The following is a 27,040-nucleotide window of genomic DNA, read 5'->3' as shown; positions in this document are numbered from 1 at the left end:
AGTTTTTTGTTTTTTATGCGTTTTGGCAGTTTTACGTTGGGTTTTCCGGGTTGGGGGAAGTCTTCTTGGGCTATGTTGTAAAGTGTGGGCGGGAGACACGTCAGGACCCGTCTCCACACAGTCAGTCTCCATTGTGGAGCGCTCGGCAATGTCTGAGTCCAATGGGGGGAAAGATAAACTCCCGCCTGGGTCCTGGTGCCTCGTTGGGGGGGGGGGGAAACAAAAACCCTTCCAGGATCCTGGTGCCTCGTTGGGGGGGGGGGAAACAAATCCCATACCATTGTCCTGCTGCATTGCTGGTGGGGGGGAACAGAAAGCCATGGATGGATCCTGCTGCATCAGGGTGGGTCCTGCCTGGAAAGGTATGGCTTGGTCGTGCTGCATCATGGGGGGCCCGGTGCGATACGCCATGGTTTGGTCCTGCTGCATCGGGGGGTGTCCTGCCCGGAAAGCAACTCCTCGGTCCTGCTGCATCGGGGTTGGTCCGGTCAGATATGCCAGGCCTCGGTCCTGCTGCATCGGGGTGGGTCCGGTCCGAAATGCCAGGCCTGGGTCCTGCTGCATCTGGGGTGGGCCGGTCCGATATTGCATGGATGGGTCCTGCTGCATCGGGAGGGTGCCGGGCCGATAAGCCACGCCAGGGTCCTGCGTCATCGTGGTGTCAGCGGAGGAGGTCCAAGCCGGAGCAGCGGTCGTCACGGTGGTGGCGGTGGGATGTCCAACAGCACTCGTCATCGTGTTGGCGCTGTAGTGGAGTACACCTGTAGAGGGAATAGAGGTGGCCGTGCAGTGGTATGCAGCAGAGGTAGGAATAGTGTTTACTTGTGACAGTAACGGCACAGTTGGATATGCCGCCACATTACGACTCTGACTCTGCTGCATAGCCTGCACAAAAGCAACATTGCAGGCCTGCATCACACTCAGCTGGAGATCAGGGCTAAGGTGTTCCGACATGCCCTCTAGGATTTGATTGAAAAAATGATGAGCTGGCTTCTTGAGGTCGGCTTTCAATTGATCAACGCTTTTGGCGACATCCTGGATGCGGCAATTTAAGAGATTATGGGTCACATCCATTCTGTCACCTAAAGCCTTGATAGCTTCATGTAAAACCGAGCTCAAGTGTAAAAACTCGGGCATGAGGGACCTATCCGAAGCCCTCTGTCGCTGCCGGGATGAGCCCGCAAAAATGGGTGCAGCGAAAGAGGACTGCGAAAGGGGAAGACCTGATGGGCCAGCCCCCTGGTCTCCAGTGAGTGTGGAAGACCCACCTGGTGCTGCGCTGCTGGATGGCTGGGACGGGTCCGTGGCTGCCGGCTGAAGGACCGCTCCAGAACCTGTGGCAACAGTCGTGCAGTGTGTGCTGTGAAAAAAGAAAACAGAAAATTAATACCAAACTATAACAAGACGGTACATCCTGTGGAATTAAAAGTGACAGATTATGTCAATGCAATACAACCGGAGGCATGTGAGAAATACTTACGTTCTCATGAGAAGGACCGGTCTCAGGAAGGCCAACACACGGTGGTATTTGTAGAGCCGGTGCCTTGCTCCGGAACCACTAGCTGCACTCTTCTCTGCACGTAGGTCCTTGTTGAAGCGGTCCTTCATGGAACGCCAACGTGTCCTTACTTTCTCCACTGTGAAATAACAATAAAATATAATGGTCAGAATAAGGACTTTTGGCCGTGCTCTCGTGACTGTGTGTGATGACAGAAACTACGAAAAGTTTCTTTCATCACACACAGTCAAGAGAGCATGGCCAAGGTCTGTTGCTTCACACTACCGTGCAATACTTACCAAATGCATTACGGACCCGTGGCGGGGAATTCTCCCAGCCATCCCACAACGCTTGGGCCACCTCACTCCACAAACGACGGAGAACACTATTGACGGCGTGCTGTTGATCCCGGCTGTCCCACAACGGGACTCGCTCCTGGACCAGACTGATCAGCAGGTCATTATCAATCCGGTCTTTGTCCCGTTGTGAAACCTAAAATTTAAACAAAATCATTTAAGTTTGCTCAACCACATTTGGAAAAAATAAGACACGAAGATGAGAAAGGGCAGGAATATGAAAGACAACTTTCAGAAAAGGATGATATAAGAAATATGTATAGAAAAACAAGGGTACAGAAAGGAAGTTAAAAGAATATTACAATAAGGACAGTCTGCCTGGTATACATACCCGCTGCCGTCTTCCACCTGGACCTTGACTCCGCTGCTCAGTACCTCTCTGTCCCTCAGTTGAAGTGCTCTATAAAATTTTAAAAAAAAAATTGCCTCATGTGTCGATGTGACAGTCAATACTTACCAAGCTGACGGACAAAAAACATACCTCGCTCACGTGATCCACTTCTGATTGACGTGGCTGGAACTCCTCATCAGACGAGGAAACCGAAGAAGACATTCTGATGCGTGTTAAAAGAAAAAAAATAGAAGAAATTAGGACATGTAGATCCAAAAAATTGAAAATGAATGCATTGGCTAGGATATACTCACATTGCTCTGTGTCTTGTCCAAGAATGCGTCCGGGCAGGGTGCTGTCTTCTTTGGAGTCTGATGAGAAGTGACCAGAAACTTCCCCCCACCTTCCTTTTATAACCCTGCTGCTATGGGGGAGTCTTATCAGTGTCTAGACATCTTTATCTACACTTAATTCAATGGTGCCAAAAAAAACGCATGCGTCAAAAAAACGCATGCAAACGCATGTCAAAAAAAACGCATGCGTCCCCATTGACTCCAATGCATTTTTTTGTCCAAAAAAAACGCATGTAAACGCATGCGTTTTTTTGGGGAAAAAAAACGCCCCTCAAAATACTACAAGTTGCATTTTATTAAATGAACGCATGCAGTTAAAAAACGCATGCGTTCACAAACGCGTGCAAACGCGTACACCAAAAAACGCATGCGTTTTCAATGTTAAATATAGGGGGAAAAAACGCATGCTTTTTTTGGTAAAAAACGCTGCAGACAAAAACGCAAGTGTGAAACCAGCCTTATACCACAGATTTGGCAAATGAAATAGTCCTGCTCAAGCAATGCAACAATGGAACATTCATATAACTTTATAAAACATTAAATACATGAAACATTGTACGATTTAAAAGAAGAAAGAAAGAAGAAAAAAAAAAAAAAAAAACACACAGAAAAAAGAAAAGAAAAGAAAAAAGGGAAATGGAAAGTTAGCAATAATGGTACATAATTTCGTTTTTTCTGTTTAAACCACCAGGGTGTCTCGTTTGTAAATTATACACCCAAAACGCTTCCCTAGTTAGCAGACGTCTTTTAATGTCTCCACCTCGTTGTGGTAAACTAACTTTCTCAATTCCCTGAATAGTCTTCGAAAACCTGGTTAGAATGTAGAGGCTTCTACAAATGTGGCGTTACCGCATGTAGCACATGCCGTCATGCGCTAACTAAAAATAATTTTCAAAATAAAGAAAAAACAAAAACTTATCAAATTAAAGATTTCATTAACTGCCATACCAGCAATGTTGTCTATAAAGTAGACTGCACTGTATGTAATGTATCCTATATTGGATGCACTACAAGAAAATTAAAAACCAGAATAACGGAGCATTTAAGGGATCTCACCAGTAGTAACGCCATAAATAGAAATACTTCAGCTGTTGCCAAACATTTTAATGTATATCACTCTGGTAAATGTGTCCAACATGACTATTCAGGGAATTGAGAAAGTTAGTTTACCACAACGAGGTGGAGACATTAAAAGACGTCTGCTAACTAGGGAAGCGTTTTGGGTGTATAATTTACAAACGAGACACCCTGGTGGTTTAAACAGAAAAAACGAAATTATGTACCATTATTGCTAACTTTCCATTTCCCTTTTTTCTTTTCTTTTCTTTTTTCTGTCTGTTTTTTTTTTTTTTTTTTTCTTCTTTCTTTCTTCTTTTAAATCGTACAATGTTTCATGTATTTAATGTTTTATAAAGTTATATGAATGTTCCATTGTTGCATTGCTTGAGCAGGACTATTTCATTTGCCAAATCTGTGGTATAAGTCATGTGATCTGAACTCAGCATTGTATTGGTTCATTATTTTATAAAATAATCACTGTTTCTTTGTTGAAGCATGCATTGATTAAGATCGGCAGCGATCGAAACGCGTTGCATGGGCTCTGTACCCCCACATTTGTACTACAGCAAGGATCTATTATGTCACTGGATTTTAACCATTAATAAAGAATCTCTTTTATTGGAGCTGGAGCACCTTCTGTTTCTACTTTGTAATTATCCCTCGTCTGGATCCGAGACGAAGCTCCGTGCGCCTGCAAGGATCGGTGAGCTGGCCATGGCTTTTTAGCCATCATCTTATTTTGTTTTTGTATACTCCTTTATTGGATGCTGCCCTACCCGTGGTTGTTCCTTCAATATTCAATATTGCCTTGCGCTGGCGTGTACTCCAGAGGACAGAGAATGAACTTCAATCCAATATTGCGGCCAGCATGCAGCCAGCGGCTAAGGAAAGGGTGAATCAAACACCCGAAAACCCTGCCCATATGACCCAAAACTGGTCCCGCCAAATTCAGGTGACAGGTTCCCTTTAAGGGTTGAAGGGGGCCTGGTGCTTGCATTGCTGTTGTTTATAAGCATTAGGTGTAAACAGATTATAAAGAGCTTTGCACTTTGTTAAATGAAAAAGCAATATATTGTTCATAAGTTGCTAGAAAATTATCTCTTTAATTAGGAGACAAAACAGATGTACTGTACTGTATTGAATGTGAAGTGAAAAAAATCTCTTTTTTAGGGGGTCTGGAATTGGTTTACTAATCACAAAATGATTAGGCAACTACAAAGGCTTTTTATCAAGTCTTTCAAAAGTTATCCCTTCATTTTTAAACCTTGAAAACTTTGGGGAAAAAAGCCCCATGACAGAATAATTTTTGCTCTGCATCAAGTGGCACTGTTTGAACTCCACCACAGCTTCCCATATAGTATAATGGTTCCCCCAGCCCACCATACAGTATGAAAGTCCCCCACAGCCTTAGATACAGAATGATGAGTCCACTCACAGTCACCCATACAGTATGATAGTCCCACCACAGCCTCCACATAGTATGATGATGCTGTGCCCAGGGGGAACTAGATGTTATAGGTGCAAGGGCTGGCCAAAAATATAGAAAATAAGAAATGTCACAGTCTAGCCCTGTGTCCCTAACACTGAGCCCTTAGTGTGTGCAGTTTCAAGGATGAATGCTGACAAGGGTATTAACGTAATCAAAAGGGAATCTTTACTGTATTCACTTCACAAAAATGCAATACACGGACCTGGTCCTGGCCCCCTTCAACCCTCAAGAGTGGCAGTTTTTAGATGGTTTAGAGGTCTGCAAAAGACCTCTGGTTGTCATGCCAACCCATCGGTGACCCGTGATCACGTGACGGGATCACCGATGGGTGGGATTTTCAGCGCAATTGCCGGAAGCGTGCCCTAAAGGCTGCTGTCATAGTTTGACAGCAGCATTTAACCAGTTAACAGCTGCGGGTGGGTATTATTATTATTTATTTATATAGCACCATTAATTCCATGGTGCTGTACATGAGAAGGGGTTACATACAAATACAAATATCACTTACAGTAAACAAAACTAACAATGACAGACTGGTACAGAGAGAAGAGGACCCTGCCCTTGCAGGCTTACATTCTACAAGATTATGGGGAAGGAGACAGTAGGTCGATTTCATGGCTTTCCGGTCACATGTCAGCTGTTTTGAACAGCTCACATGTGCTGGGAAAGATGTGGGCTCACCGTCGGAGCGCACATCAAAATGGGAGACATGATATGCACCATACATGTACGGCGCATGTCTTGAAGGGGTTATTAAAGTAAGTACACCAGTCTCATTACATCTACTTGTCTTCTTGACATTGTATGCTTATATATGTTACTTGGTAGATTGGCTCATTTGGCTGCACGTAGAGGTAGACACAGGAACGCTGTTTCCTTAAATCTTCCAGTGCAGCATAAGTAAACCAAATATGGCCTTTCTGGCCTAATGGGGAGACAAGAACATCAAATATGGCACAGTCTATGATCTGCCTGCTCAGGAATGAACCACATAAAAGGTTCAGCTTTCCTTATCATGAAAACACAGCTCTGAAGCTTACACCTCCATGAACACCTCACGCTAAATGAGCAAGAAGGCTAAGTATTTATCCTCTAGACTCCACCCACTCTACACTGTCCTCACAACCGAGCCCTAAACATGGCCGATTAACCCCTCTCAGGACTTAGTGTGCTGGAGCGTTTTCCTAGGTTCATAGCATTGAAGCTAACAGTCGCAGTGATACATACTTCTGCTCCAATAATTTGCCAGTGACTTTGTTACAGTTTGTATTATGTCATCTGATGACAGATCTGCTTTAAACATTATTTCATAAAGTGCACAGAAAGCTTTGCTGCAAGGTTTGAAAGCTTATTCAGAATACAATATAGCTCAGTATGCTTGGCTTGTATGTCTATTTAATCCAAATGTTTTTTCTTCACATATGGTGGCGGCCACAAGCTGATTTGCAGATGCAAAATAAGCTTTTGGCATATAGAGTTTTGCAGCCAACACAGCTTGGCAATATTATCAAAGAACGCTGGCACATTAATTGTATGGAGTATCCAAGACCCACCGCAGACCATGCCTGCACAACTAAACTAAAAGCAGATACTGCTGCTTCACAGCAAGAATCACACTGGAAAATATCATCCCATCTAGGCAGGCAAAGGCCAACGTAATAAAGGATTTGCCCCTTCTTGGCAGGTGTTTTGACTTTACACATCTGCTATCCATATTATTGTTAATGTAGAACTGAATCATATAGATTTTCAATGACAAGTTCACAAGTATGACTTTAGAATGTAGATTTTATAGGACCATGTAAACATTATACATATGTAACAATATAAGTATTCATGTAGTCATTTATAGAAATAAATTAAAAATTTTACTTTTCACGCTTCAAACAATCATTAAGTCTGTAAGTTATAAGTAACCTCGACAAGTAAGGCTAGGTGCACATTGCATCTATGCACCTAGCCTATCATGATGATGCATGTCCTGATGTCATAACATCATAATGTTCATCACCCGAGGCTTAGTTACAGTTTTGGCTGATGGGTGACATGACATTGTGATGCCATGATGCACATCATGACATCTGGGACCTACTTAGGGGTGTAAACCTTGACACCAATTAAAGAAGACATAAGAGCCAAAGAGGACTCTTGGAGGACAAGACACACATAGGACCAGATGGGGGATGTGGCAGAGGGACAGCTGAGTGGCCCGATTGGTAGTTGTTATTAATTGTAAAAATTTTAATTCAAGAGAATCATAATTTTTTGGTGAAATCTGAGGTAAATTCAATGCTCATCAAGCAGATTCGCTCATCGCTACTAGCATTCAAAAGTAATATAGTAATATTGTAATCAATTGCAGTTCTGTAGTGAGGAAAAGCAAAAAAATAAGTTAGATAATAATAATAATAATAATAATTTTTATTTATATATTTTAAAATGCGCGCGTGTCCTGCCTCCCGTGACATCACGGCTTGTGATTGGTCGCGTCGCCCATATGACTGCGACGCGACCAATCACAAAGCCGGAACGTAATTTTAAAATCCTGAAGGACCTGAAATTACATCACGGCTTGCTGTGATTGGTCGCGTCGTGGCCACATGGGCGGCGCGCGACCAATCACAAGCCGGGACTTCACGTAAGGAAGTTAAAGCGCGAATTATAAGCAAACAACGCTGCCGGTTCCCTCGGTAAGGTGCAGGCTGCGTCGGAGAGGTGAGTATAGCAATATTTTTTATTTTAATTCTTTATTTTACACATTAATGTTGATTTGATACCGATACCCGATACCACAAAAGTATCGGATCTCGGTATCGGAATTCCGATACAGCAAATATCGGCCGATACCCGATACTTGCGGTATCGGAATGCTCAACACTAATCATTATATGAGTGTTCATAACTAGGGTTGAGCGACTTTTCCTTTTTTGAGGTCGAGTCGGGTTTCACGAAACCCGACTTTCTCAAAAGTCGAGTCGAGTGAAATCGGCCGATTTTCTTGAAAAGTCGGGGTCGGGGATCGGCCGAAACATGAAACCCAATGCAAGGTAATGGAAAATCTATATATTTTTATATTTACTTCAGTGCGATATATGTGAAAAGCCGGTAATTCAATTGCCGGCTTTTCATTTCTCCTGCCTAAACCCGACATGATACGAGACATGGTTTACATACAGTAAACCATGTCATATCCCCCTTTTTTTTGCATATTCCACACTACTAATGTTACTAGTGTGTATGTGCAAAATTTCGGCGCTGTAGCTATTAAATTTAAGGGTTAAATCGCGAAAAAAATTGGCGTGGGCTCCTGCGCAATTTTCTCCGCCAGATTGGTAAAGCCAGTGACTGAGGGCAGATATTAATAGCCTAGAGAGGGTCCATGGTTATTGGCCCCCCCTGGCTACAAACATCTGCCCCAGCCACCCCAGAAAAGGCACATCTGGAAGATGCACCTATTCTGGCACTTGGCCACTCTCTTCCCACTCCCGTGTAGCGGTGGGATATGGGGTAATGAAGGGTTAATGCCACCTTGCTATTGTAAGGTGACATTAAGCCAGATTAATAATGGAGAGGCGTCAATTATGACACCTATCCATTATTAATCCAATTGTATGAAATGGTTAAAAAAAACACACACACAATATTGGAAAGTATTTTAATGAAATAAACACACAGGTTGTTGTAATATTTTATTGTTCTCTCAATCCACCTGAAGACCCTCGCTTTGCAAAATAATAAACCAACAATATACATACCCTCCGATGATCTGTAACGTCCCACGATGTAAATCCATCTGAAAGGGTTAAAATATTTTACAGGCAGGAGCTCTGCTAATGCAGCTGTGCTCGTGCCTGTAAACCCCGGGGAATGAAGGAAATGTAGGTCAATGACCTATAGTTACCTTCAGTCGCGGTGATGCGCCCTCTGCTGGATGTCCTCATGAACTGGAGCCTGGGAACTTTTTCCCACACTCGACGTCATATGAGGACATCCAGCAGAGGGCGCATCACCGCGACTGAAGGTAACTATAGGTCATTGACCTACATTACCTTCATTCCCTGGGGTTTACAGGCACGAGCACAGCTGCATTAGCAGAGCTCCTGCCTGTAAAATATTTTAACCCTTTCAGATGCATTTACATCGTGGGACGTTACAGATCTACGGATGGTATGTATATTGTTGGTTTATTATGTTTCCTTTGTTACAGAGCGAGGGTCCTCAGGTGGATTGAGAGAAAAATAAAATATTACAACAACCTGTGTGTTTATTTCATTAAAATACTTTGCAATATTGTGTGCGTGTGTTTTTAACCATTTCATACAATTGGATTAATAATGGATAGGTGTCATAATTGACGCCTCTCCATTATTAATCTGGCTTAATGTCACCTTACAATAGCAAGGTGACATTAACCCTTCATTACCCCATATCCCACCGCTACACGGGAGTGGGAAGAGAGTGGCCAAGTGCCAGAATAGGCGCATCTTCCACCTGGTATGCTGCTATCCTACCCAGCTTTCTCTGCTATGTCTTTCCATATGAAGTGCATATAATTCTCACCTGGTATGCTGCTATCCTACTCAGCTTTCTCTGCTATGTCTTTCCATATGAAGTGCATATAATTCTCACCTTGCATGCTTTGCTTACCCATTTTTTTCTATTCCTACGTACTTCACTACTCTCGTGTTTTCCTTGCATACCTGAGTGGCCAAGCTACCCCACCCCCTCTTTATGACCTGGCTTAACTGTGAACATGTGCTCTGGACACACACGCCCACATCCTCTCTCAGCTGTGAGCCCTTAGGTGCATATAAATTCAAAGCCATGAGTCTGACCAGACGTGTCTGACCATCTTAGAAACTGCATCTTTTAAACTGCAGATTTTTAACTGCTATGAATTAGACTAGAATTGGACAGGAATTGACTGGAAGGTAAAGAAATAGAAAACCACTATAATGTTCCGGTTTCTTTTAACATTCACCCCCATACTACTCTCTTTCTTCCTATCTCCTGTAATCCCTCCACCCGGTAAGGAAATATTTATTTCTTCCTCCATCCTCCCCAGCCACCTCACCTCCTCCACAGAACTGTTCCTCCACATACAATCCTTTCTCTCCAGGCACACACGGCCACATCATGACCTATCCAGCTCACACCTTCTAACGCTCTGTCTGCTGCTCCTCATTGCTGGTGACATATCCCCAAATCCTGGCCCTCCTCATCACATCCCCACACTCATTTCTAATCCCCTGCCACGATCCTCTACACGTCTTCGCAACAACAGTAACCTCATACCCACTCATCCAGCCCCCACTCCCCCAATTTCCCTACCTGGAGCACTATGGAACGCACGCTCTATCTGCAATAAACTGTCATTTATCCATGACCTCTTTATCAATAACAAACTCTCCTTCCTCGGCATCACTGAAACCTGGCTCACCCCCTCTGACTCAGCCTCTCCAGCCGCGCTCTCCTATGGAGGATTCCACCTCTCCCACACCCCTCGCCCCAACAGCAAGCACGGCGGAGGAGTTGGTTTTCTCCTGTCAGATAACTGCTCCTTCGCCCCAATCCCACTGCCACCCTCTGTTACCCTCCCTTCCTTTGAGGTGCACTCCGTGTGCATTTACTCCCCCTCCAACCTCCAACTGGCTGTCATCTACCGTCCCCCAGGGCCAGCCACCACCTTCTTTGACCACTTCACCACCTGGCTACTCCATTTCCTCACCGCTGACATCCCCACTATCATCATGGGCGACTTCAATATCCCCATTGACACTTCCCTCTCTGCTGCCACTAAACTTCTATCTCTCACTTCCTCCTTTGGCCTTGCTCAATGGTCTTCTACAGCCACTCACAAAGATGGTCACACACTGGATCTCATCTTCACCCGCCTCGGCTCCCTATCTAAGCTCTCTAACTCACCTCTTCCTCTTTCTGACCACAACCTGCTCACATTCTCTTCCCTCTCCACTCCCTGTCTACATTCCCCACCCCACAAACTTGCACACCCTCGCAGAAATCTTAAACACCTTGATCTACACTCACTTTCTGAATCCCTCCTCCCTCTCACAGACATAAGCTCCCTACACAATGCGGATGACGCCGCCACTCTATACAATACCACAATAGCTGTAGCCTTGGAATTGGTTGCCCCTCTCACACATACCAAAGCTCACAAAATCAACAGACAGCCTTGGCACACCCACCTGACCAAAGAACTGAGGCGAGCTTCCAGGGCTGCAGAGCGGAGATGGAAAAGATCCCACTCCAATGAGCACTTCATCGCATTCAAACAGTCCCTCACTACCTTCAAGACCACACTCGCCACAGCAAAACAAACCTACTTCTCATCTCTTATTTCCTCCCTGTCCCACAACCCCAAACAGTTATTCAACACCTTCAATTCTCTCCTCCGCCCCCCAGCGCCTCCTCCCTCCCCACTCATCTCTGCTGAAGACTTTGCCTCATTTTTCAAGCAGAAGATTGAGAACATCAGAGACAGTTTCAGTCGACAACCCCCAGAACCCTTCCTCCCGACTTCCCTGCCCTCCACCTCCAAAACCAACTTCTCCACCATTACAGAAGACAGACTCTCCACTCTACTCTCAAGATCACATCTCACCACCTGCGCACTTGATCCGATCCCATCCCACTTCATCCCAAACCTCACCACAATCTTCATCCCAACCCTAACCCATCTCTTCAACCTATCACTAACAACTGGTGTTTTCCCCTCAAGCTTTAAACATGCCTCAATCACACCTATCCTCAAAAAGCCCTCTCTTGACCCATCCTCTGTATCTAGCTATCGCCCCATATCACTTCTCCCCTATGCCTCAAAACTACTGGAACAACACGTCCATCTTGAACTGTCCTCCCATGTATCTTCCTGCTCCCTCTTCAACCGCTTTCAATCTGGCTTCCGGTCACACCACTCCACTGAAACTGCTCTAACTAAGGTCACCAATGACCTATTAACCGCCAAGAGCAAGCGGCACTACTCTATCCTCCTCCTCCTGGACCTGTCCTCTGCCTTTGACACAGTGGACCATTCCCTGTTGCTCCAGACCCTCTCATCCCTTGGCATCACAGACTTGGCCCTATCCTGGATCTCATCATACCTAACAGACTGGACATTCAGCGTCTCCCACTCACACACCACCTCCTCACCTCGCCCCCTATCTGTCGGAGTCCCGCAAGGTTCAGTTCTAGGGCCCCTGCTCTTCTCCATTTACACCTTTGGCCTGGGACAGCTCATAGAATCTCACGGCTTTCAGTATCACCTCTATGCTGATGACACACAGATCTACATCTCTGGACCAGATATCACCACCCTTCTAGCCAGAATCCCTCAATGTCTATCCGCTATTTCATCCTTCTTCTCCGCTAGATTTCTAAAACTTAACATGGATAAAACAGAATTCATCGTCTTTCCCCCATCTCACGCGACCTCCCCAACGAACCTATCCATTACAGTAAACGGCTGCCCACTCTCCCCAGTCCCACAAGCCTGCTGTCTTGGGGTAATCCTTGACACTGATCTCTCCTTCAAACCACATATCCAAACCCTTTCCACTTCCTGCCACCTCCAACTCAAAAATATTTAACGGATCCGTACATTCCTAAACCAAGAATCTGCAAAAACCCTAGTCCATGCCCTCATCATCTCCCGCCTCGACTACTGTAACCTCCTGCTCTGTGGCCTCCCCTCTAGCACTCTCGCACCCCTCCAATCTATTCTAAACTCTGCTGCCCGACTAATCCACCTGTCCCCCCGCTATTCCCCGGCCTCTCCCCTCTGTCAATCCCTTCACTGGCTCCCCATTACCCAGAGACTCCAGTACAAAAGCCTAACCATGACATACAAAGCCATCCACACCCTGTCTCCTCCATACATCTGTGACCTCGTCTCCCGGTACTTTCCTGCACGCAACCTCCGATCCTCACAAGACCTCCTTCTCTACTCCCCTCTTATCTCCTCTTCACACAATCGCATACAAGATTTCTCTCGTGCATCCCCCCTACTCTGGAACTCTCTACCACAACATATCAGACTCTCGCCTACCATCGAAACCTTCAAAAAGAACCTGAAGACCCACCTCTTCCGACAAGCCTACAACCTGCAGTAACCACCAATCGACCGAACCGCTGCATGACCAGCTCTATCCTCACCTACTGTATCCTCACCCATCCCTTGTAGATTGTGAGCCCTCGCGGGCAGGGTCCTCTCTCCTCCTGTTCCAGTTGTGACTTGTATTGTTCAAGATTATTGTACTTGTTTTTATTATGTATACCCCTCCTCACATGTAAAGCGCCATGGAATAATTGGCGCTATAATAATAAATAATAATAATAATAATAATAATAATAATAATAATAATGTGCCTTTTCTGGGGTGGCTGGGGGCAGATGTTTGTAGCCGGGGGGGCCAATAACCATGGACCCTCTATAGGCTATTAATATCTGCCCTCAGTCACTGGCTTTACCACTCTGGCGGAGAAAATTACACGGGAGCCCACGCCAATTATTTCCGCGATTTAACCCTTAAATTTAATAGCTACAGCGCCGAAATTTTGCACATACACACTACTAACATTAGTAGTGTGGAATATGCAAAAAAAGGGGGATATGACATGGTTTACTGTATGTAAACCATGTCTCATATCATGTCGGGTTTAGGCAGGAGAAATGAAAAGCCGGCAATTGAATTACCGGCTTTTCACATATATCGCGCTGAAGTAAATATAAATATAAATATGTATATATATATATATATATATGTGTCTCAATGACATATATATATATATATATATATATACATATATATATATATAAAAAACAAAACCCGACTTTGGAGCGAAGATAGCCGACGGCCGACCCGATCCCACAGTGAGATCGGGTCGGGTTTCACGAAACCCGACTTTCCCAAAAGTCGGCGACTTTTGAAATTGGCCGATCTGTTTCGCTCAACCCTATTCATAACCATGGATACCTACAGTGGGTACGGAAAGTATTCAGACCCCTTTAAATTTTTCACTCTTTGTTTCATTTGCAGCCATTTGGTAAATTCTAAAAAGTTCATTAGTTTTTACTCATTAATGTACACTCTAAACCCCATTTTAACTGAAAAAAACCAGAAATGTGGAATTTTTTGCAAATGTATTAAAAAAGAAAAACTTAAATATCATATGGTCATAAGAATTTAGACCCTTTGCTCAGTATTGAGTAGAAGCATTCTTTTGAGCTAGTACAGCCATGAGTCTTTTTGGGAATGATGCAACAAGTTTTTCACACCTGGAGTTTGGGATCCTCTGCCTTTCTTCCTTGCAGTTCCTCTCCAGTTCCGTCAGGTTGGATGGTGAATGTTGGTGGACAACCATTTTCAGGTCTCTCCAGAGATGCTCAATTGGGTTTAGGTCAGTGCTCAGGCTGGGTCAGGCAAAAATGGTCACAGAGTTGTTCTGAAGCCACTCCTTTGTTATTTTAGCTATGTGCTTACCGTCATTGTCTTATTGGAAGGTGAACCTTCGGCCAAGTCTGAGGTCCATAGCACTCTGATAGAGGTTTTCATCCGGGATATCTCTGTACTTGGCCGCATTCATGTTTCCTTCAATGGCAACCAGTCATCCTTTCCCTGCAGCTGAAAAACACCCCCATAGCATGATGTTGCCACCACCATGTTTCACTGATGGTATTGTATTGGGCAGGTGATGAGCAGTGCCTGGTTTTCTCCCCACATACCGCTTAGAATTGTCACTAAAAAGGTCCATCTTCATCTCATCAGACCAGAGAATCTTATTTGTCAAGATCTGGGAGTCCTTCATGTGTTTTTTAGCAAACTCTATGCAAGCTTTTATGTCTTGCACTGAGGAGAAATATAAAAAAAACTGACTGTCACATCCAAACATAAATCAGGTCTGAACATGTGCTTACCTAGAGTTACCAACTCATATACAATCAAACAGATAAGGCAGCCCTCTGTAGCGCTAAATCATACAAACAAAAAATATGAAAAACTGAACTGCATTAAGGCGCTAAAAATATGAAAAATTGAGAATGCTTAGCGCATAAATTGGCTACTTCATGTGTACCTGGCAGCCACATTAAGGCGATTCTCTTTGCCAGGACCTAATGCCAATCCTCTCTTAGACAGTTTACATCTCTCTGGGAACCTAATGTGAATCCTCTCAGACTAAAGTCTATATCTCTGTGGAGGGGTAGAATCCTACTACAATTAAAAACACCTAAAGTTCAGACGTGATTTATGTTTGGATGTGACACTACACTAGGGCCCGTCCTGACAGTCCTTGGCAGCTTGTATCCCCCAGACTTGGGTACTTACTGTTCCTGGCAGTAAAGAGCATCTTGCCATGGGCAAAGTGCCCTGCCTTGTAAGCTTGCTAGACCGGCCCCTTTTTTAACCCCTTCTATCCCTAAACTAACTTAATACAATTGCAATGACACAGAATATACAATGACATGGGGAGTGCAAAGCATTACACATTACATATGAAACATGACACATTAATATATGACCAGACAATATGCAGCATTAACACACTGCAGAACAGTGTACCTGAGGAAATCATCGAGTGCCACATGGGCTCAGTGTATAGCTGAGAGGAGGCAAATGAGGGTCCCTGCCACCTCCTTACACCCCTCCCTCCTAAAATATGGTCATCCCTGACCACAATGGCTACAGAAAGAGAACAAACAACATAGTTAATTAAAGCGTACACAGTATCTGTCTGATGCCGCCGATGGGACAAACTTGACTTTGGCTCAGTGGGGTTAAAACCCAAGAAACAAAAGAGTCTAAGTTTCTCTTAAAGTGGGCCCAACTGACCCCGGTCCTGTGGCTCTTGGGACCCATCCAAGCATACTGGCCCGATGGCCACTTAACACTAGTCCATGTAGTCCTGCCCCTGCTTGCTCCTCTGGTCCTCCTGCACAGATCTCTCCCCCACCCACCTTTAAGCAGATCATGGGCCTTTAAATTCTGATGAGCTGCGTGTAACAGGGGACAGTCCAGGGTTAAAAGAAGGGTAAACTTCAAGGTTAAAAACAGTTCAGTTCTTAAAGCAGCCACACACATAGTCCATAGTGGTTAACCCTTGTAGAGTTCCAGCCTTGTAATCTAGCAAGGGGTGCACATTGTGCACAACTAAAACTTGGAGAAGGGGAAAGAAAACAAAAACAACAGTCCTTTATGTTTTAAAAAGCTGATAGGTGCCCGCAATAGGTGCGGGTGGAATTGCAATCCACCCACGCCTATTAACTAGTTAAATGCCACTGTGAAACTCTGAAAGCAGCAATTAACAAGCGCTTACGGCCATCAGGCCGGAAATGCGCGCACCGTTGACCCCCTTCAGATGATTGGGGTCATTGGAGCATCGGCAGGACAACCAGAAGTCTCTTTGAAGCCTCTATGGTTGTTGATGCCGGATTGCTATGTGTGCCACCCTGTGGTTGGCACTCATAGCAAGGCTGTAATTGTGCTACATAGAGGCTATCTGAGCATCACCTCTATGTAGCAGAGCTGATCAAGTTGTGGCAGCTTCTAGCCTCCCATGGAGGTTATTGCAACATGCCAAAATTAAAAAAAAAGTTTTAAAAAATATGAAGAAATAAAAAAATATAAAAGTTCAAATCACCCCCCTTTTCACCTCATTCAAAATAAAACAATAAAAAAATCAAACCTACACATATTTGTTATTGCAGCTTTCAGAATTGCCCAATCTATCAATAAAAAAAAGGATTAACCTGATCGGTAAACAGCCTAGAGATAAAAAAAAAGTCAAAACGCCAGAATTACGTTTTTTGGTCATTGTTTTAAGATGCAGTAAGGGGCGATCAAAAGAACGTATCTGCACCAAAATGGTATCATTAGAAATGTCAGCTCAGAACACAAAAAATAAGCTCTCATCCGACCCCAGATCACAAAAAATGGAGACGCTACAGGTATCGGAAAATTGCACAATTTTTAATTATTTTTTTTTAGCAAAGTTTGGAATTTTTTTTCACCACTTAGATAAAAAAGAATCTAGACATGATTGATATCTCTGAACTCGCAATGACCTGTAGAATCATAATGGCAGCTCAGTTTTAGCATTTAGTGAACCTAGCAAAAAAGCCATACAAAAAACAAGTGTGGGATTGCAATTTCTTTGCAATTTTGCCTCACTTGGAACTTTTTTCCCATTTTCTAGTACATGACATGGTAAACCCAATGGTGTTATTCAAAAGTACAACTCGTCCCTCAAAAAATAAGCCCTCACATGGCCATATTGATGAAAAAATTAAAAAGTTATTATGGCTCTGAGAAGGAGGAAAGGAGGGGAGCGAAAAGCAAAAACGCAAAACCGAAAAAAGCTCCAGGGGTTAAGGGGTTAAAAATGGAATAAATATATTAAAATTTAAAATAGCTTAACATAAAACTCTAAATCAAGCTTGCAATTATTTAATTGTAAGTTATCTAAGGCTAGGGCTACAGTCATACAATATAAGATCACAATTTCGAGCTACTACATTAGCACAGTTGCTGCATCTGAAATCCAATTTCTGATTTTTAATTCCACCTTGTGGGATTTCTGCACACTTATGTGTACTATTATTGTGACTGGCAATGTAAAATTTGTAATTGTAATATTGCATGTTCACAAGTTACCTGGTGGAATTCAAAAGATTTAAAGTAAAGTCACACAATGGAATAATACAAATTTATTCTAGAATCCGTGTTAAAGCCACAATTGTCAGACTGCCTCATTTCTACTGTCCTAAAGTTAGCTCACCGTAGACTTCTGTGATGACCTTGATATGCTGTTTTTCCAGTCTTATGACCACACAATACCATCACTAAAATGCACCCTTGATATACCTGTGTGAAATTGCCCTAACCTTGTATTGTTCATGGAATGGTTCTATCTCAATTCTATCAGAAAAAATCCTAGTTTGCAGATGTTTGAGACACAGAACATAAATATAGGATACTTAGAATACCTTCTGGTATTAGGGCAGGTGCAGACAACTGTATTTTCTCCATCTGAGAAAAAAAAACGATCCAATTATGCTAATCCCACTATGATCAGACTCTGATCAGAGATTGACCAGAGTTTGATCAGAGTGGATTCCGATTTTCATAGAGGTGCAGAATTAAAAAAAAAATTCTCCATTCAGTCTGTCAGTGAAAATCGGTGTAATCCAATTGCGGTCCGACATTTTCCATGGACCTAAAGACATGAATGGTGATGTGCACTGCCTCATTGAATAACATTGATTTGAGTGGATTCTAATGTTTTGAAAGATCGCAATTAGTGTTGAGCATTCCGATACCGCAAGTATCGGGTATCGGCCGATATTTGCTGTATCGGAATTCCGATACCGAGTTCCGATATTTTTGTGATATAGGAAATCGGAATCGGAAGTTCCCAGTGTATGGTTCCCAGGGTCTGGAGGAGAGGAGACTCTCCTTCAGGCCCTGGGATCCATATTCATGTAAAAAATAAAGAATTAAAATAAAAAATATGGATATACTCACCCCTCCGGCGGCCCCTGGATCTTAGCGATGTAACCGGCAGCCTCCGTTCCTAAGAATGCAGTGAGTTTAGGACCTGCGATGATGTCGCGGCTTGTGATTGGTTGCGTGAGCGGTCACATGAGCGGTCACACGACCAATCACAAGCCGCGACGTCATCGAAGGTCCTTCACTCCTCATTCTTAGGAATGGAGGCTGCCGGTTACATCGCTAAGGTCCAGGGGCCGCCGGAGGGGTGAGTATATCCATATTTTTTATTTTAATTCTTTATTTTTTACATGAATATGGATCCCAGGGCCTGAAGGAGAGTTTCCTCTCCTTCAGACCCTGGGAACCATCCAGGATACCTTCCGATACTTGTGTCCCATTGACTTGCATTGGTATCGGGTATCGGTATCGGCGATATCCGATATTTTTTGGATATCGGCCGATCCCATCCAATGCCGATACCTTTGAGTATCAGAAGGTATCGCTCAACACTAATCGCAATTGGATCGTAACTACGGTAATCTGCACAAGTCCTTTTTATAATTTTTTTTAATCTTTTTTTCACAATTAGGACCTGATTATGGCACTTACTACCGTGTTTCCCCGAAAGTAAGACCCTGTCTTACATTAATTTTACCCCAAAAAGTCCCACCCTGTCTTACTTTCGGGGGAGGTCTTACATTAGCTGCAGAAATACGTTACCAACGTGTGGTGTCCTCCCCCAGATCTTGCGTAGTTTTCCGTTGGTGGCGTAGTGGTGTGCGCATGTCCAAGGTCCCAAATCCTCTGCCAGGGGATTGAAAATTGCAGCGATGTCCGTTATTCCTGCGGTGTTCGGTGGGCGCGGCCATCTTGCTTTGGCCGCGCGTGCGCAGAAGCGGTGCTCTGCTGGCCGCGGCTTCAGGAAAATGGCCGCGGGCATCCGCGCGTGCGCAGATGGCTGTCGCGGCGGCCATTTTCCTGAAGCCGCGGCCAGCAGAGCGCCGCTTCTGCGCACGCGCGGCCAAAGCAAGATGGCCGCGCCCACCGAACACCGCAGGAATAACGGACATCGCTGCAATTTTCAATCCCCTGGCAGAGGATTTGGGGGATAGCGGCGGCCCAAAGGTAAGGGCCTTATATTTCACAGCGGCCCCCCAACCCTGCCTTACATTCGGGGGAGGCCTTACATTGAAGGACCCCCCCGTAACCCCCACCCTGTCTTACTTTCGGGGGGGTCCTACTTTCGGGGAAACACGGTAGTATATTTTCACATTTTTAGAATTTGAGAATAATTTTTCTATTAGCGTTTTATATAAAACAAAATCCATGAAAATTGCATGACAATGTTCTTATTTTCCATTCAAAAACAACAAAAAAATCTGAAAGAAATGTTTATGCAGTAATTTCAAACTTTTCTTCATAGGCATTAGCTGAGTCATCTTCATCTATAAAACATTGAAAACTTTTTAGGGGGTGTACTATTCTGCATTATGCTACAATGTTGTAAGAATCGCTAACATGCTTATTAAAGTCATGAAAAATATTCAATGGACAGCCACTCAAGCTGTGCACCAAGAAACTAAATGATTAATGTTTTGCTTTGAATCGCCCAATATTACTCCTATTTCTATTGAATTGTAAGTTACTAAGAAATTGGATATGACTAGATGTTCTCTTTTCAGATTTATGACTAGACATCACAGTAGCATACAATACAAATGAATCAACGTTTATTCTGGCTTGCAAGTGCTAAGTCTAAATACCGATTTTCAGTGCAACTGTTTCAAAGAGCAGACTATAAAAGCTTTTATGTGCCTTAAATACAAATCTAGCTCATTGGGATAACACCAAACATAAACAAACAGTGAAAGCGCTTTCATGAAATGTAAAATATGGAAAATAATCAGAATATTGTATAGCTATATTCATTCAGACCTAATCACATTTAATACACTGTATTTCTATTTTTTAAAAATTCTGTTCTAGCTCTTATTATTTTAGAATTATTTTAGAATTTTAGAATTAGTTTGGCTAAATGTGTAGACTGTTTAGATCCTGGTGTAACATATTCTTCTCTTGCTGATTGTTGTTATCTTAACTCTATTAATCAATCATGTTTGGTATGAAATAAACAATTATTACTTATTCTATCAAAAATTCCACAGGAAAGTTATATTCATTCGAACATCTAGCAGAAACAATTTCAGAACTTAAATTGTGGACGATATAATTGATATTAAATATAATATATATTAAAATGTATAATAATAATAATAATTACATTAATAATTGTTGTTATTATTATTATTATTATTATTATTATTATTATTATTAAATGAACTTAGAATGAAAAGTATAAAAAAGATTTGATTGATAATAAAATAAGAAAGTTCATGAAAACAGACCTGGTTTCTGAAAACCCTAGAAGCATGTCACTCTCCACAAGGAGAAACGATACTTCTTGGATTTTGGTGAAGCTTAAAGCTCTGTCTGTTAATTTGGTGCTTTGGGAAATCAATGCAATGCAACGTGAATATTGTAGGTTTCAATTAATACAAAATTGCCTGATAGCCATACATTTAGGGTTTGAGCAAAGAAGCATAAAGCATAACAGTTGTCGGTAAAAGGTAGTAATTACTGGGAAAAAATCTGAAGTTCACCATGTCAGAGGTCATTAGTAAAAAGACTGGGTAAACATAGGGTATTTCCCTAATGGATCTGTCTGGTGAGAAGTTGTATTTGAACAAATTTCAATATCATAAAAAAAAACACTGTACGGACACAGATTCTATCTATGTTTATGTAAAGAAAAGAAGAGTTGAATAAATTCTTTTTATTGTGAACTTTTTCCTTGGACAGGATTTTAGACACTTGGGGTAGTGTGTCTGGTAAGTCACAGCATTCAGCCTTTTGAAGTGCAACTGATACTGAAGTTGTTTTGAGCCTTCTGAAACAGCAGAAAATCCTCAGGCGCTGCTCAGGACATACTACAAATAAACTTGTCACGGTGTGCCTACAAGCTGCTGTTTTTGAGTAACGTCACTATAGCTCTTACTAAAGAGTTTCAGAAGCATAAGCATTACAAAGAATAATACAACCCTCAGCATGGAGCCAAAGAAAGAAAGAACAGTGAGATATTTAAAGCTACACAATTCTTTCCCAATTCTTTTTAAATACTTGGGTGTTCTACATAGGAATATCATCCCCCTGAAAGACTATCCAAAATGTTAGTCATATTATTTACTAAGCTTTGATGTGTGTCTCTCATGTCTAAAGTCAACTAATAGGAATGTAAGGGTCTTCATACCCTTGTCTGTTCCTTTTGAAAGGAAACTGTGAATACCAAGACACTGCTTATCCAAAATAGTCAAACAAAAGAAGTCCTTTTTATGAACGACTGTGTAGTAAAAAATCAAACAATTTCTAATATAAAACCCACATTGTTGTATATGTACATACCTTTTTCATTGCTTTTAAGTGAATAGTAATGTAGACATTGGAGATTATTTAACAGCCTTCTCTTGAAATATGCCATCAAGGAGTTGTTCAATATTAGGACAACCACTTCTTGATCTAAATATTTGGCCCCTACAAAATGAAAAAGCTTAAACGTACCTCCTGTGTCGGCACCCTTCCAGCGGCATTGGCACTCGTTCTCCCCGACAACGATTATGTTAACCCCTTCAAGTCGCGGCCCTTTTTCGTTTTTGTGTTTTCGTTTTTCACTCCCCTCCTTCCCAGAGCCATAACTTTTTTATTTTTTCGTCAATATGGCCATGTGAGGGCTTATTTTTTGCGGGACGAGTTGTACTTTTGAACGACACCATTGGTTTTACCATGTCTTTTACTAGAAAACAGGAAAAAAAATCCAAGTGCGGTGAAATTGCAAAAAAAGTGCAATCCCACACTTGTTTTTTGCTTGGCTTTTTTGCTAGGTTCACTAAATGCTAAAACTGACCTGCCATTGTGATTCTCTAGGTCATTACGAGTTCATAGACACCTAATATGTCTAGGTTATTTTTTATCCAAGTGGTGAAAAAAATTCAAAACTTTGCTTAAAAAAAAAAAGTGGCATTTTCCGATACCCGAAGTGTCTCCATTTTTCGTGATCTGGGGTCGGGTGAGGGCTTATTTTTTTCTTGCCGAGCTGATGTTTTTAATAATATCACTTTTGTGCAGATACGTTCTTTTGATCGCCCGTTATTGCATTTTAATGCAATGTCGTGGCGACCAAAAAAACTTAATTCTGGCGTTTTGAATTTTTTTCTCGCTACGCTGTTTAGCGATCAGGTTAATGCTTTTTTTATTGATAGATCGGGTGATTCTGAACGCGGCGATACCAAATACGCGTAGGTTTGATTTTTTTTAATTGTTTTATTTAGGATGGGGCGAAAGGGGGGTGATTTAAACTTTTATGTTTTTTACATTTTTTCAATTTTTTTAAAAACATTTTTTTTACCTGTGCCATGCTTCAATAGCCTCCATGGGAGGCTAGAAGCTGGCACAACTCGATTGGCTCAGCTACATAGCAGCGATCATCAGATCGCTGCTATGTAGCTGAAATGCAGGTGTGCTGTGAGCGCCGACCACAGGGTGGCGCTCACAGCAGGCCGGCATCTGTAACCATAGAGGTCTCAAGGACCTCTATGGTTACTGTCCTGACACATCGCCGACCCCCGATCATGTGACAGGGGTCGGCGATAACGTAATTTCCGGCCGCCCGGCCCGAAGCTTTAGTTAAATGCCGCTGCCTGCGTTTGACAGCAGCATTTAACAGGTTAATAGCGGCGGGTGAATAGCGATTTCATAGCTATTGCGCGCACATGTCAGCTGTACAAAACAGCTGACATGTCGCGACTTTGATGTGGGCTCAGCACAGGAGCCCACGTCAAAGGGGGATTCACGGCATGTGCAGTACATGTACGGCGCATGTCGTGAAAGGGTTAAAGGTTAGTTTTTATACAAGATTAACAAACAATAAAAACAAAGCTGTGCATCTCTAGTGAATTTAACCAGCAATAAATATCTAAATGCATAGCTGTGTTGCTGGGCATGGTGATAAGTGCTGTTGCAGTATAAGTAGCCATCTGAGCCAGGGCAAATATCTCAGTGGGAATAAGGGGTCAAGGAACTCAAGTCATTTCCTACCCTGAAGCATGTATAAATGAAATTAGGGATGATGATCACAATGATTCTGTTATGGGTAAGACCTTTAACCCCTTTACCCCCGAAGGTGGCTTGCACGTTAATGACCAGGCTAATTTTTACAATTCTGACCACTGTCAGTCTGGAATGCTTCCACAGACCCCGGTGATTATGAGACTTTTTTTCATGACATATTTTACTTAATGATAGTGGTAAAATTTCATTGATATAACTTGCGTACATTTGTGAAAAAAATGGAAATATGGCGAAAGTTTTGAAAATTTCCCAATTTTCCAACTTTGAATTTTGATGGCCTTAAATCACAGAGATATGTCACAAAAATACATTTCCCTCATGTCTACTTTAGATCAGCACATTTTGGAACCATTTTTTTTGTTAGGACATTATAAGTGTAAAATGTTGACCAGGAATTGCTCATTTTTACAACACAATTTACAAATCCATTTTTTTTATGGACCACATCACATTTGAAGTCACTTTGAGGGGTTTATATGATAGAAGATACCCCAAAGTGACACCATTCTAAAAACTGCACCCCTCAAGGTGATCAAAACCACATTCAAGAAGTTTATTAACCCTTCAGGTACTTGACAGGAATTTATGGATTGTGGAAAAAAAAAACATTTAACATTTTTTCAAAAAAATTATTTCAGATCCAATTCTTTTTATTTTGACAAGGGTAACAGGAAAAAATGGACCCCAAAATTTGTTGTGTAATTTCTCCCGAGCATGCCAATACCCCATATGAGGGAGAAAACCACTGTTTTGGTGCACGGCAGAGCTTGGAAGGGAAGGAATGCCATATGGCTTTTTGAATGCAAAAGTTGCTAGAACAATTGGCGGATGCCATGTTCCATTTGGAGAGCCTCTGAAGTTGCATAAACAATGAAAATCTCCCACAAGTGGCACCATTTTGGAAACTGGACCCCTCAGTGTTGTGAATTTGGATTCTGGGCTCCCCCGGTGGCCGCTTGTGGAATTGGACTTGTCATCCTCTTTCCTGTTTCACCTGATTCCATCAGTAGTGGGTGTCGCTATTTAAGCTCATTTCTCTGGTGGTTTCTTGCCGGTCAACAATGTTATCTGATGCCTCTCAGTGCTTGTTCCTGCTTCTGACAACTACTAGATAAGTTGGACTTTTGTCCATGTTTTGTTTTGCCTATTTGTTCCAGTTCACAGCTGAAGTTTTGTTACTGTGTCTGGAAAGCTCTCGTTGATCAGGGATTGCTACTCTGGCGTTATGAGTTAATGCCAGAGTTTAAGGTAATCTCTGGATGGTGTTTTGTTAGTGTTTTTCTGCTGACCATGAAAGTATACTATCTGTCTTCTGCTATCTAGTAAGCGGACCTCAAATTTGCTAAGACTATTTTCCTGCTGCGTTTGTTGTTTCATCTGAACTCACCGTCATTATATGTGGGGGGCTACTGTCTTCTTTGGAATATTTCTCTAGAGGTGAGCCAGGTCTTATATTTCCCTCTGCTAGCTATTTAGGTCTTAGGCCAGAGCTGGGCATCTAGCGATAAATAGGAAATGCTACCTGGCTATTTCTAGTTGCGCGGCAGGCTTAGTTCATGGTCAGTATAGTTCCATCTTCCGAGAGCTTGTCCCTCTATAGGCTTGCTATGATCTCTGCCTGCAGAGATCATGACAGTTTGACCGGCCATTAAAGTGTTAAAGACCCAGGTTGAGAAAGGAGAGTTATAAGAAGTCTGCTGGAATTTTTTTTTTTTTTTTTCCCTCCAGTCTGCCTTGCTGCAGTCTTTTTTCTCTCTCTCCTCCTAATCTCTGTATGCTCTGTGTGCACCTGACAATAATGGATCTCCAGAGTGTAACTGCGGGTTTGAATAATCTCATCACGAAAGTACAAAATTTACAAGATTTTGTGGTACATGCTCCGGTATCTGAGCCGAGAATTCCTTTGCCGGAGTTCTTCACAGGGAATAGAGCTAGCTTCCAGAATTTCCGAAATAATTGTAAGCTTTATTTGTCCCTGAAGTCTCGTTCAGCTGGAGACCCTGCTCAGCAGGTTAGGATTGTGATTTCCTTGCTCAGGGGTGACCCTCAAGATTGGGCCTTCTCATTGCCAGCAGGGGATCCTGCGTTACGCGATGTGGATGCGTTTTTTCTGGCCTTGGGCTTGCTTTATGAGGAACCTCATTTGGAACTTCAGGCAGAAAAAACTTTGATGGCACTATCTCAGGGGCAAGACGAAGCTGAAGTTTTCTGCCAAAAATTCCGTAAATGGTCTGTGCTTACTCAGTGGAATGAGTGCGCCTTGGCGGCAACTTTCAGAGAAGGTCTCTCTGATGCCGTTAAGGATGTTATGGTGGGGTTCCCTTTGCCTGCAGGTCTGAATGAGTCCATGACAATGGCTATTCAGATTGATAGGCGTCTGCGGGAGCGCAAACCGGTGCACCATCTGGCGGTGTCTATGGAAAAGACGCCAGAAAGTATGCAGTGTGATAGAATTCTGTCCAGGAGCGAGCGACAGAATTTTAGACGGAAGAATGGATTGTGTTTCTATTGTGGGGATTCTACTCATGTTATATCGGCATGCTCTAGGCGTACAAAGAAGCTTGATAAGTCTGTTTCCATTGGCACCATTCAGTCTAAGTTTATTTTGTCTGTAACCCTGATTTGCTCTTTGTCATCCATTGCCACGGACGCCTATGTTGACTCTGGCGCCGCTCTGAGTCTTATGGATTGGTCCTTTGCCAATCGTTGTGGTTTTGATTTAGAGCCTTTGGAGACTCTTATTCCTCTGAAGGGGATTGACTCCACCCCATTGGCTAATAATAAACCACAATACTGGACACAAGTAACCATGTGTATCAATCCGGATCACCAGGAGATTATTCGTTTCCTGGTGCTGTATAATTTACATGACGATGTGGTACTGGGATTGCCATGGTTGCAGTCTCACAACCCAGTCTTGGACTGGAGAGCAATGTCTGTGTTGAGCTGGGGATGTAAGGGTATTCATGGGGACGTACCTTTGGTTTCTATTTCGTCGTCCATTCCCTCTGAAGTCCCTGAGTTCCTCTCTGATTATCAAGACGTCTTTGACGAACCCAAGCTTGGGTCGTTACCTCCGCACCGTGAGTGCGATTGTGCCATAGATTTGATACCGGGTTGTAAATATCCAAAGGGTCGTTTGTTTAATTTGTCTGTGCCGGAACATGCTGCTATGCGGGAATATATAAAGGAGTCTTTGGAAAAGGGACATATTCGTCCATCTTCTTCTCCCTTGGGAGCTGGGTTTTTCTTTGTCTCAAAAAAAG

The 27,040-nt window shown here is 42.8% G+C and overlaps 1 protein-coding gene across 1 annotated transcript; it reads right to left on the bottom strand.

Annotated features, from left to right (window-relative positions):
• Positions 1 to 338: 338 nt before the first annotated feature.
• Positions 339 to 9,722, bottom strand: LOC143799196 (uncharacterized). Its single transcript, XM_077281145.1, has 6 exons — positions 9,716 to 9,722; positions 5,908 to 6,011; positions 1,798 to 1,990; positions 1,481 to 1,637; positions 823 to 1,360; positions 339 to 350 (listed from the first exon to the last, which is right to left on the bottom strand). The coding sequence occupies exons 1-6, from the start codon at positions 9,720 to 9,722 to the stop codon at positions 339 to 341; spliced, it is 1,011 nt and encodes a 336-aa protein (XP_077137260.1).
• Positions 9,723 to 27,040: the final 17,318 nt, after the last annotated feature.

This window comes from Ranitomeya variabilis, chromosome 1, assembly GCF_051348905.1.
Source record: "Ranitomeya variabilis isolate aRanVar5 chromosome 1, aRanVar5.hap1, whole genome shotgun sequence".
NCBI classification, from domain to species: Eukaryota; Metazoa; Chordata; class Amphibia; order Anura; family Dendrobatidae; genus Ranitomeya; species Ranitomeya variabilis.
The sequence above is the reverse complement of the archived record's forward strand: the minus strand, read 5'-3'. Positions and strand labels throughout refer to the sequence as shown.

Bases quoted from the DNA above. Each gene is read 5' to 3' on its own strand.
- LOC143799196 (XM_077281145.1), bottom strand. The intron at 1,991-5,907 runs GTAACATATATA...TTTAAATTTTAG, and splicing joins CAAATGAGCCAATCTACCAA to GTTTCACAACGGGACAAAGA. The intron at 1,361-1,480 runs GTAAGTATTTCT...CTTTTTTCACAG, and splicing joins CCGGTCCTTCTCATGAGAAC to CACACACTGCACGACTGTTG.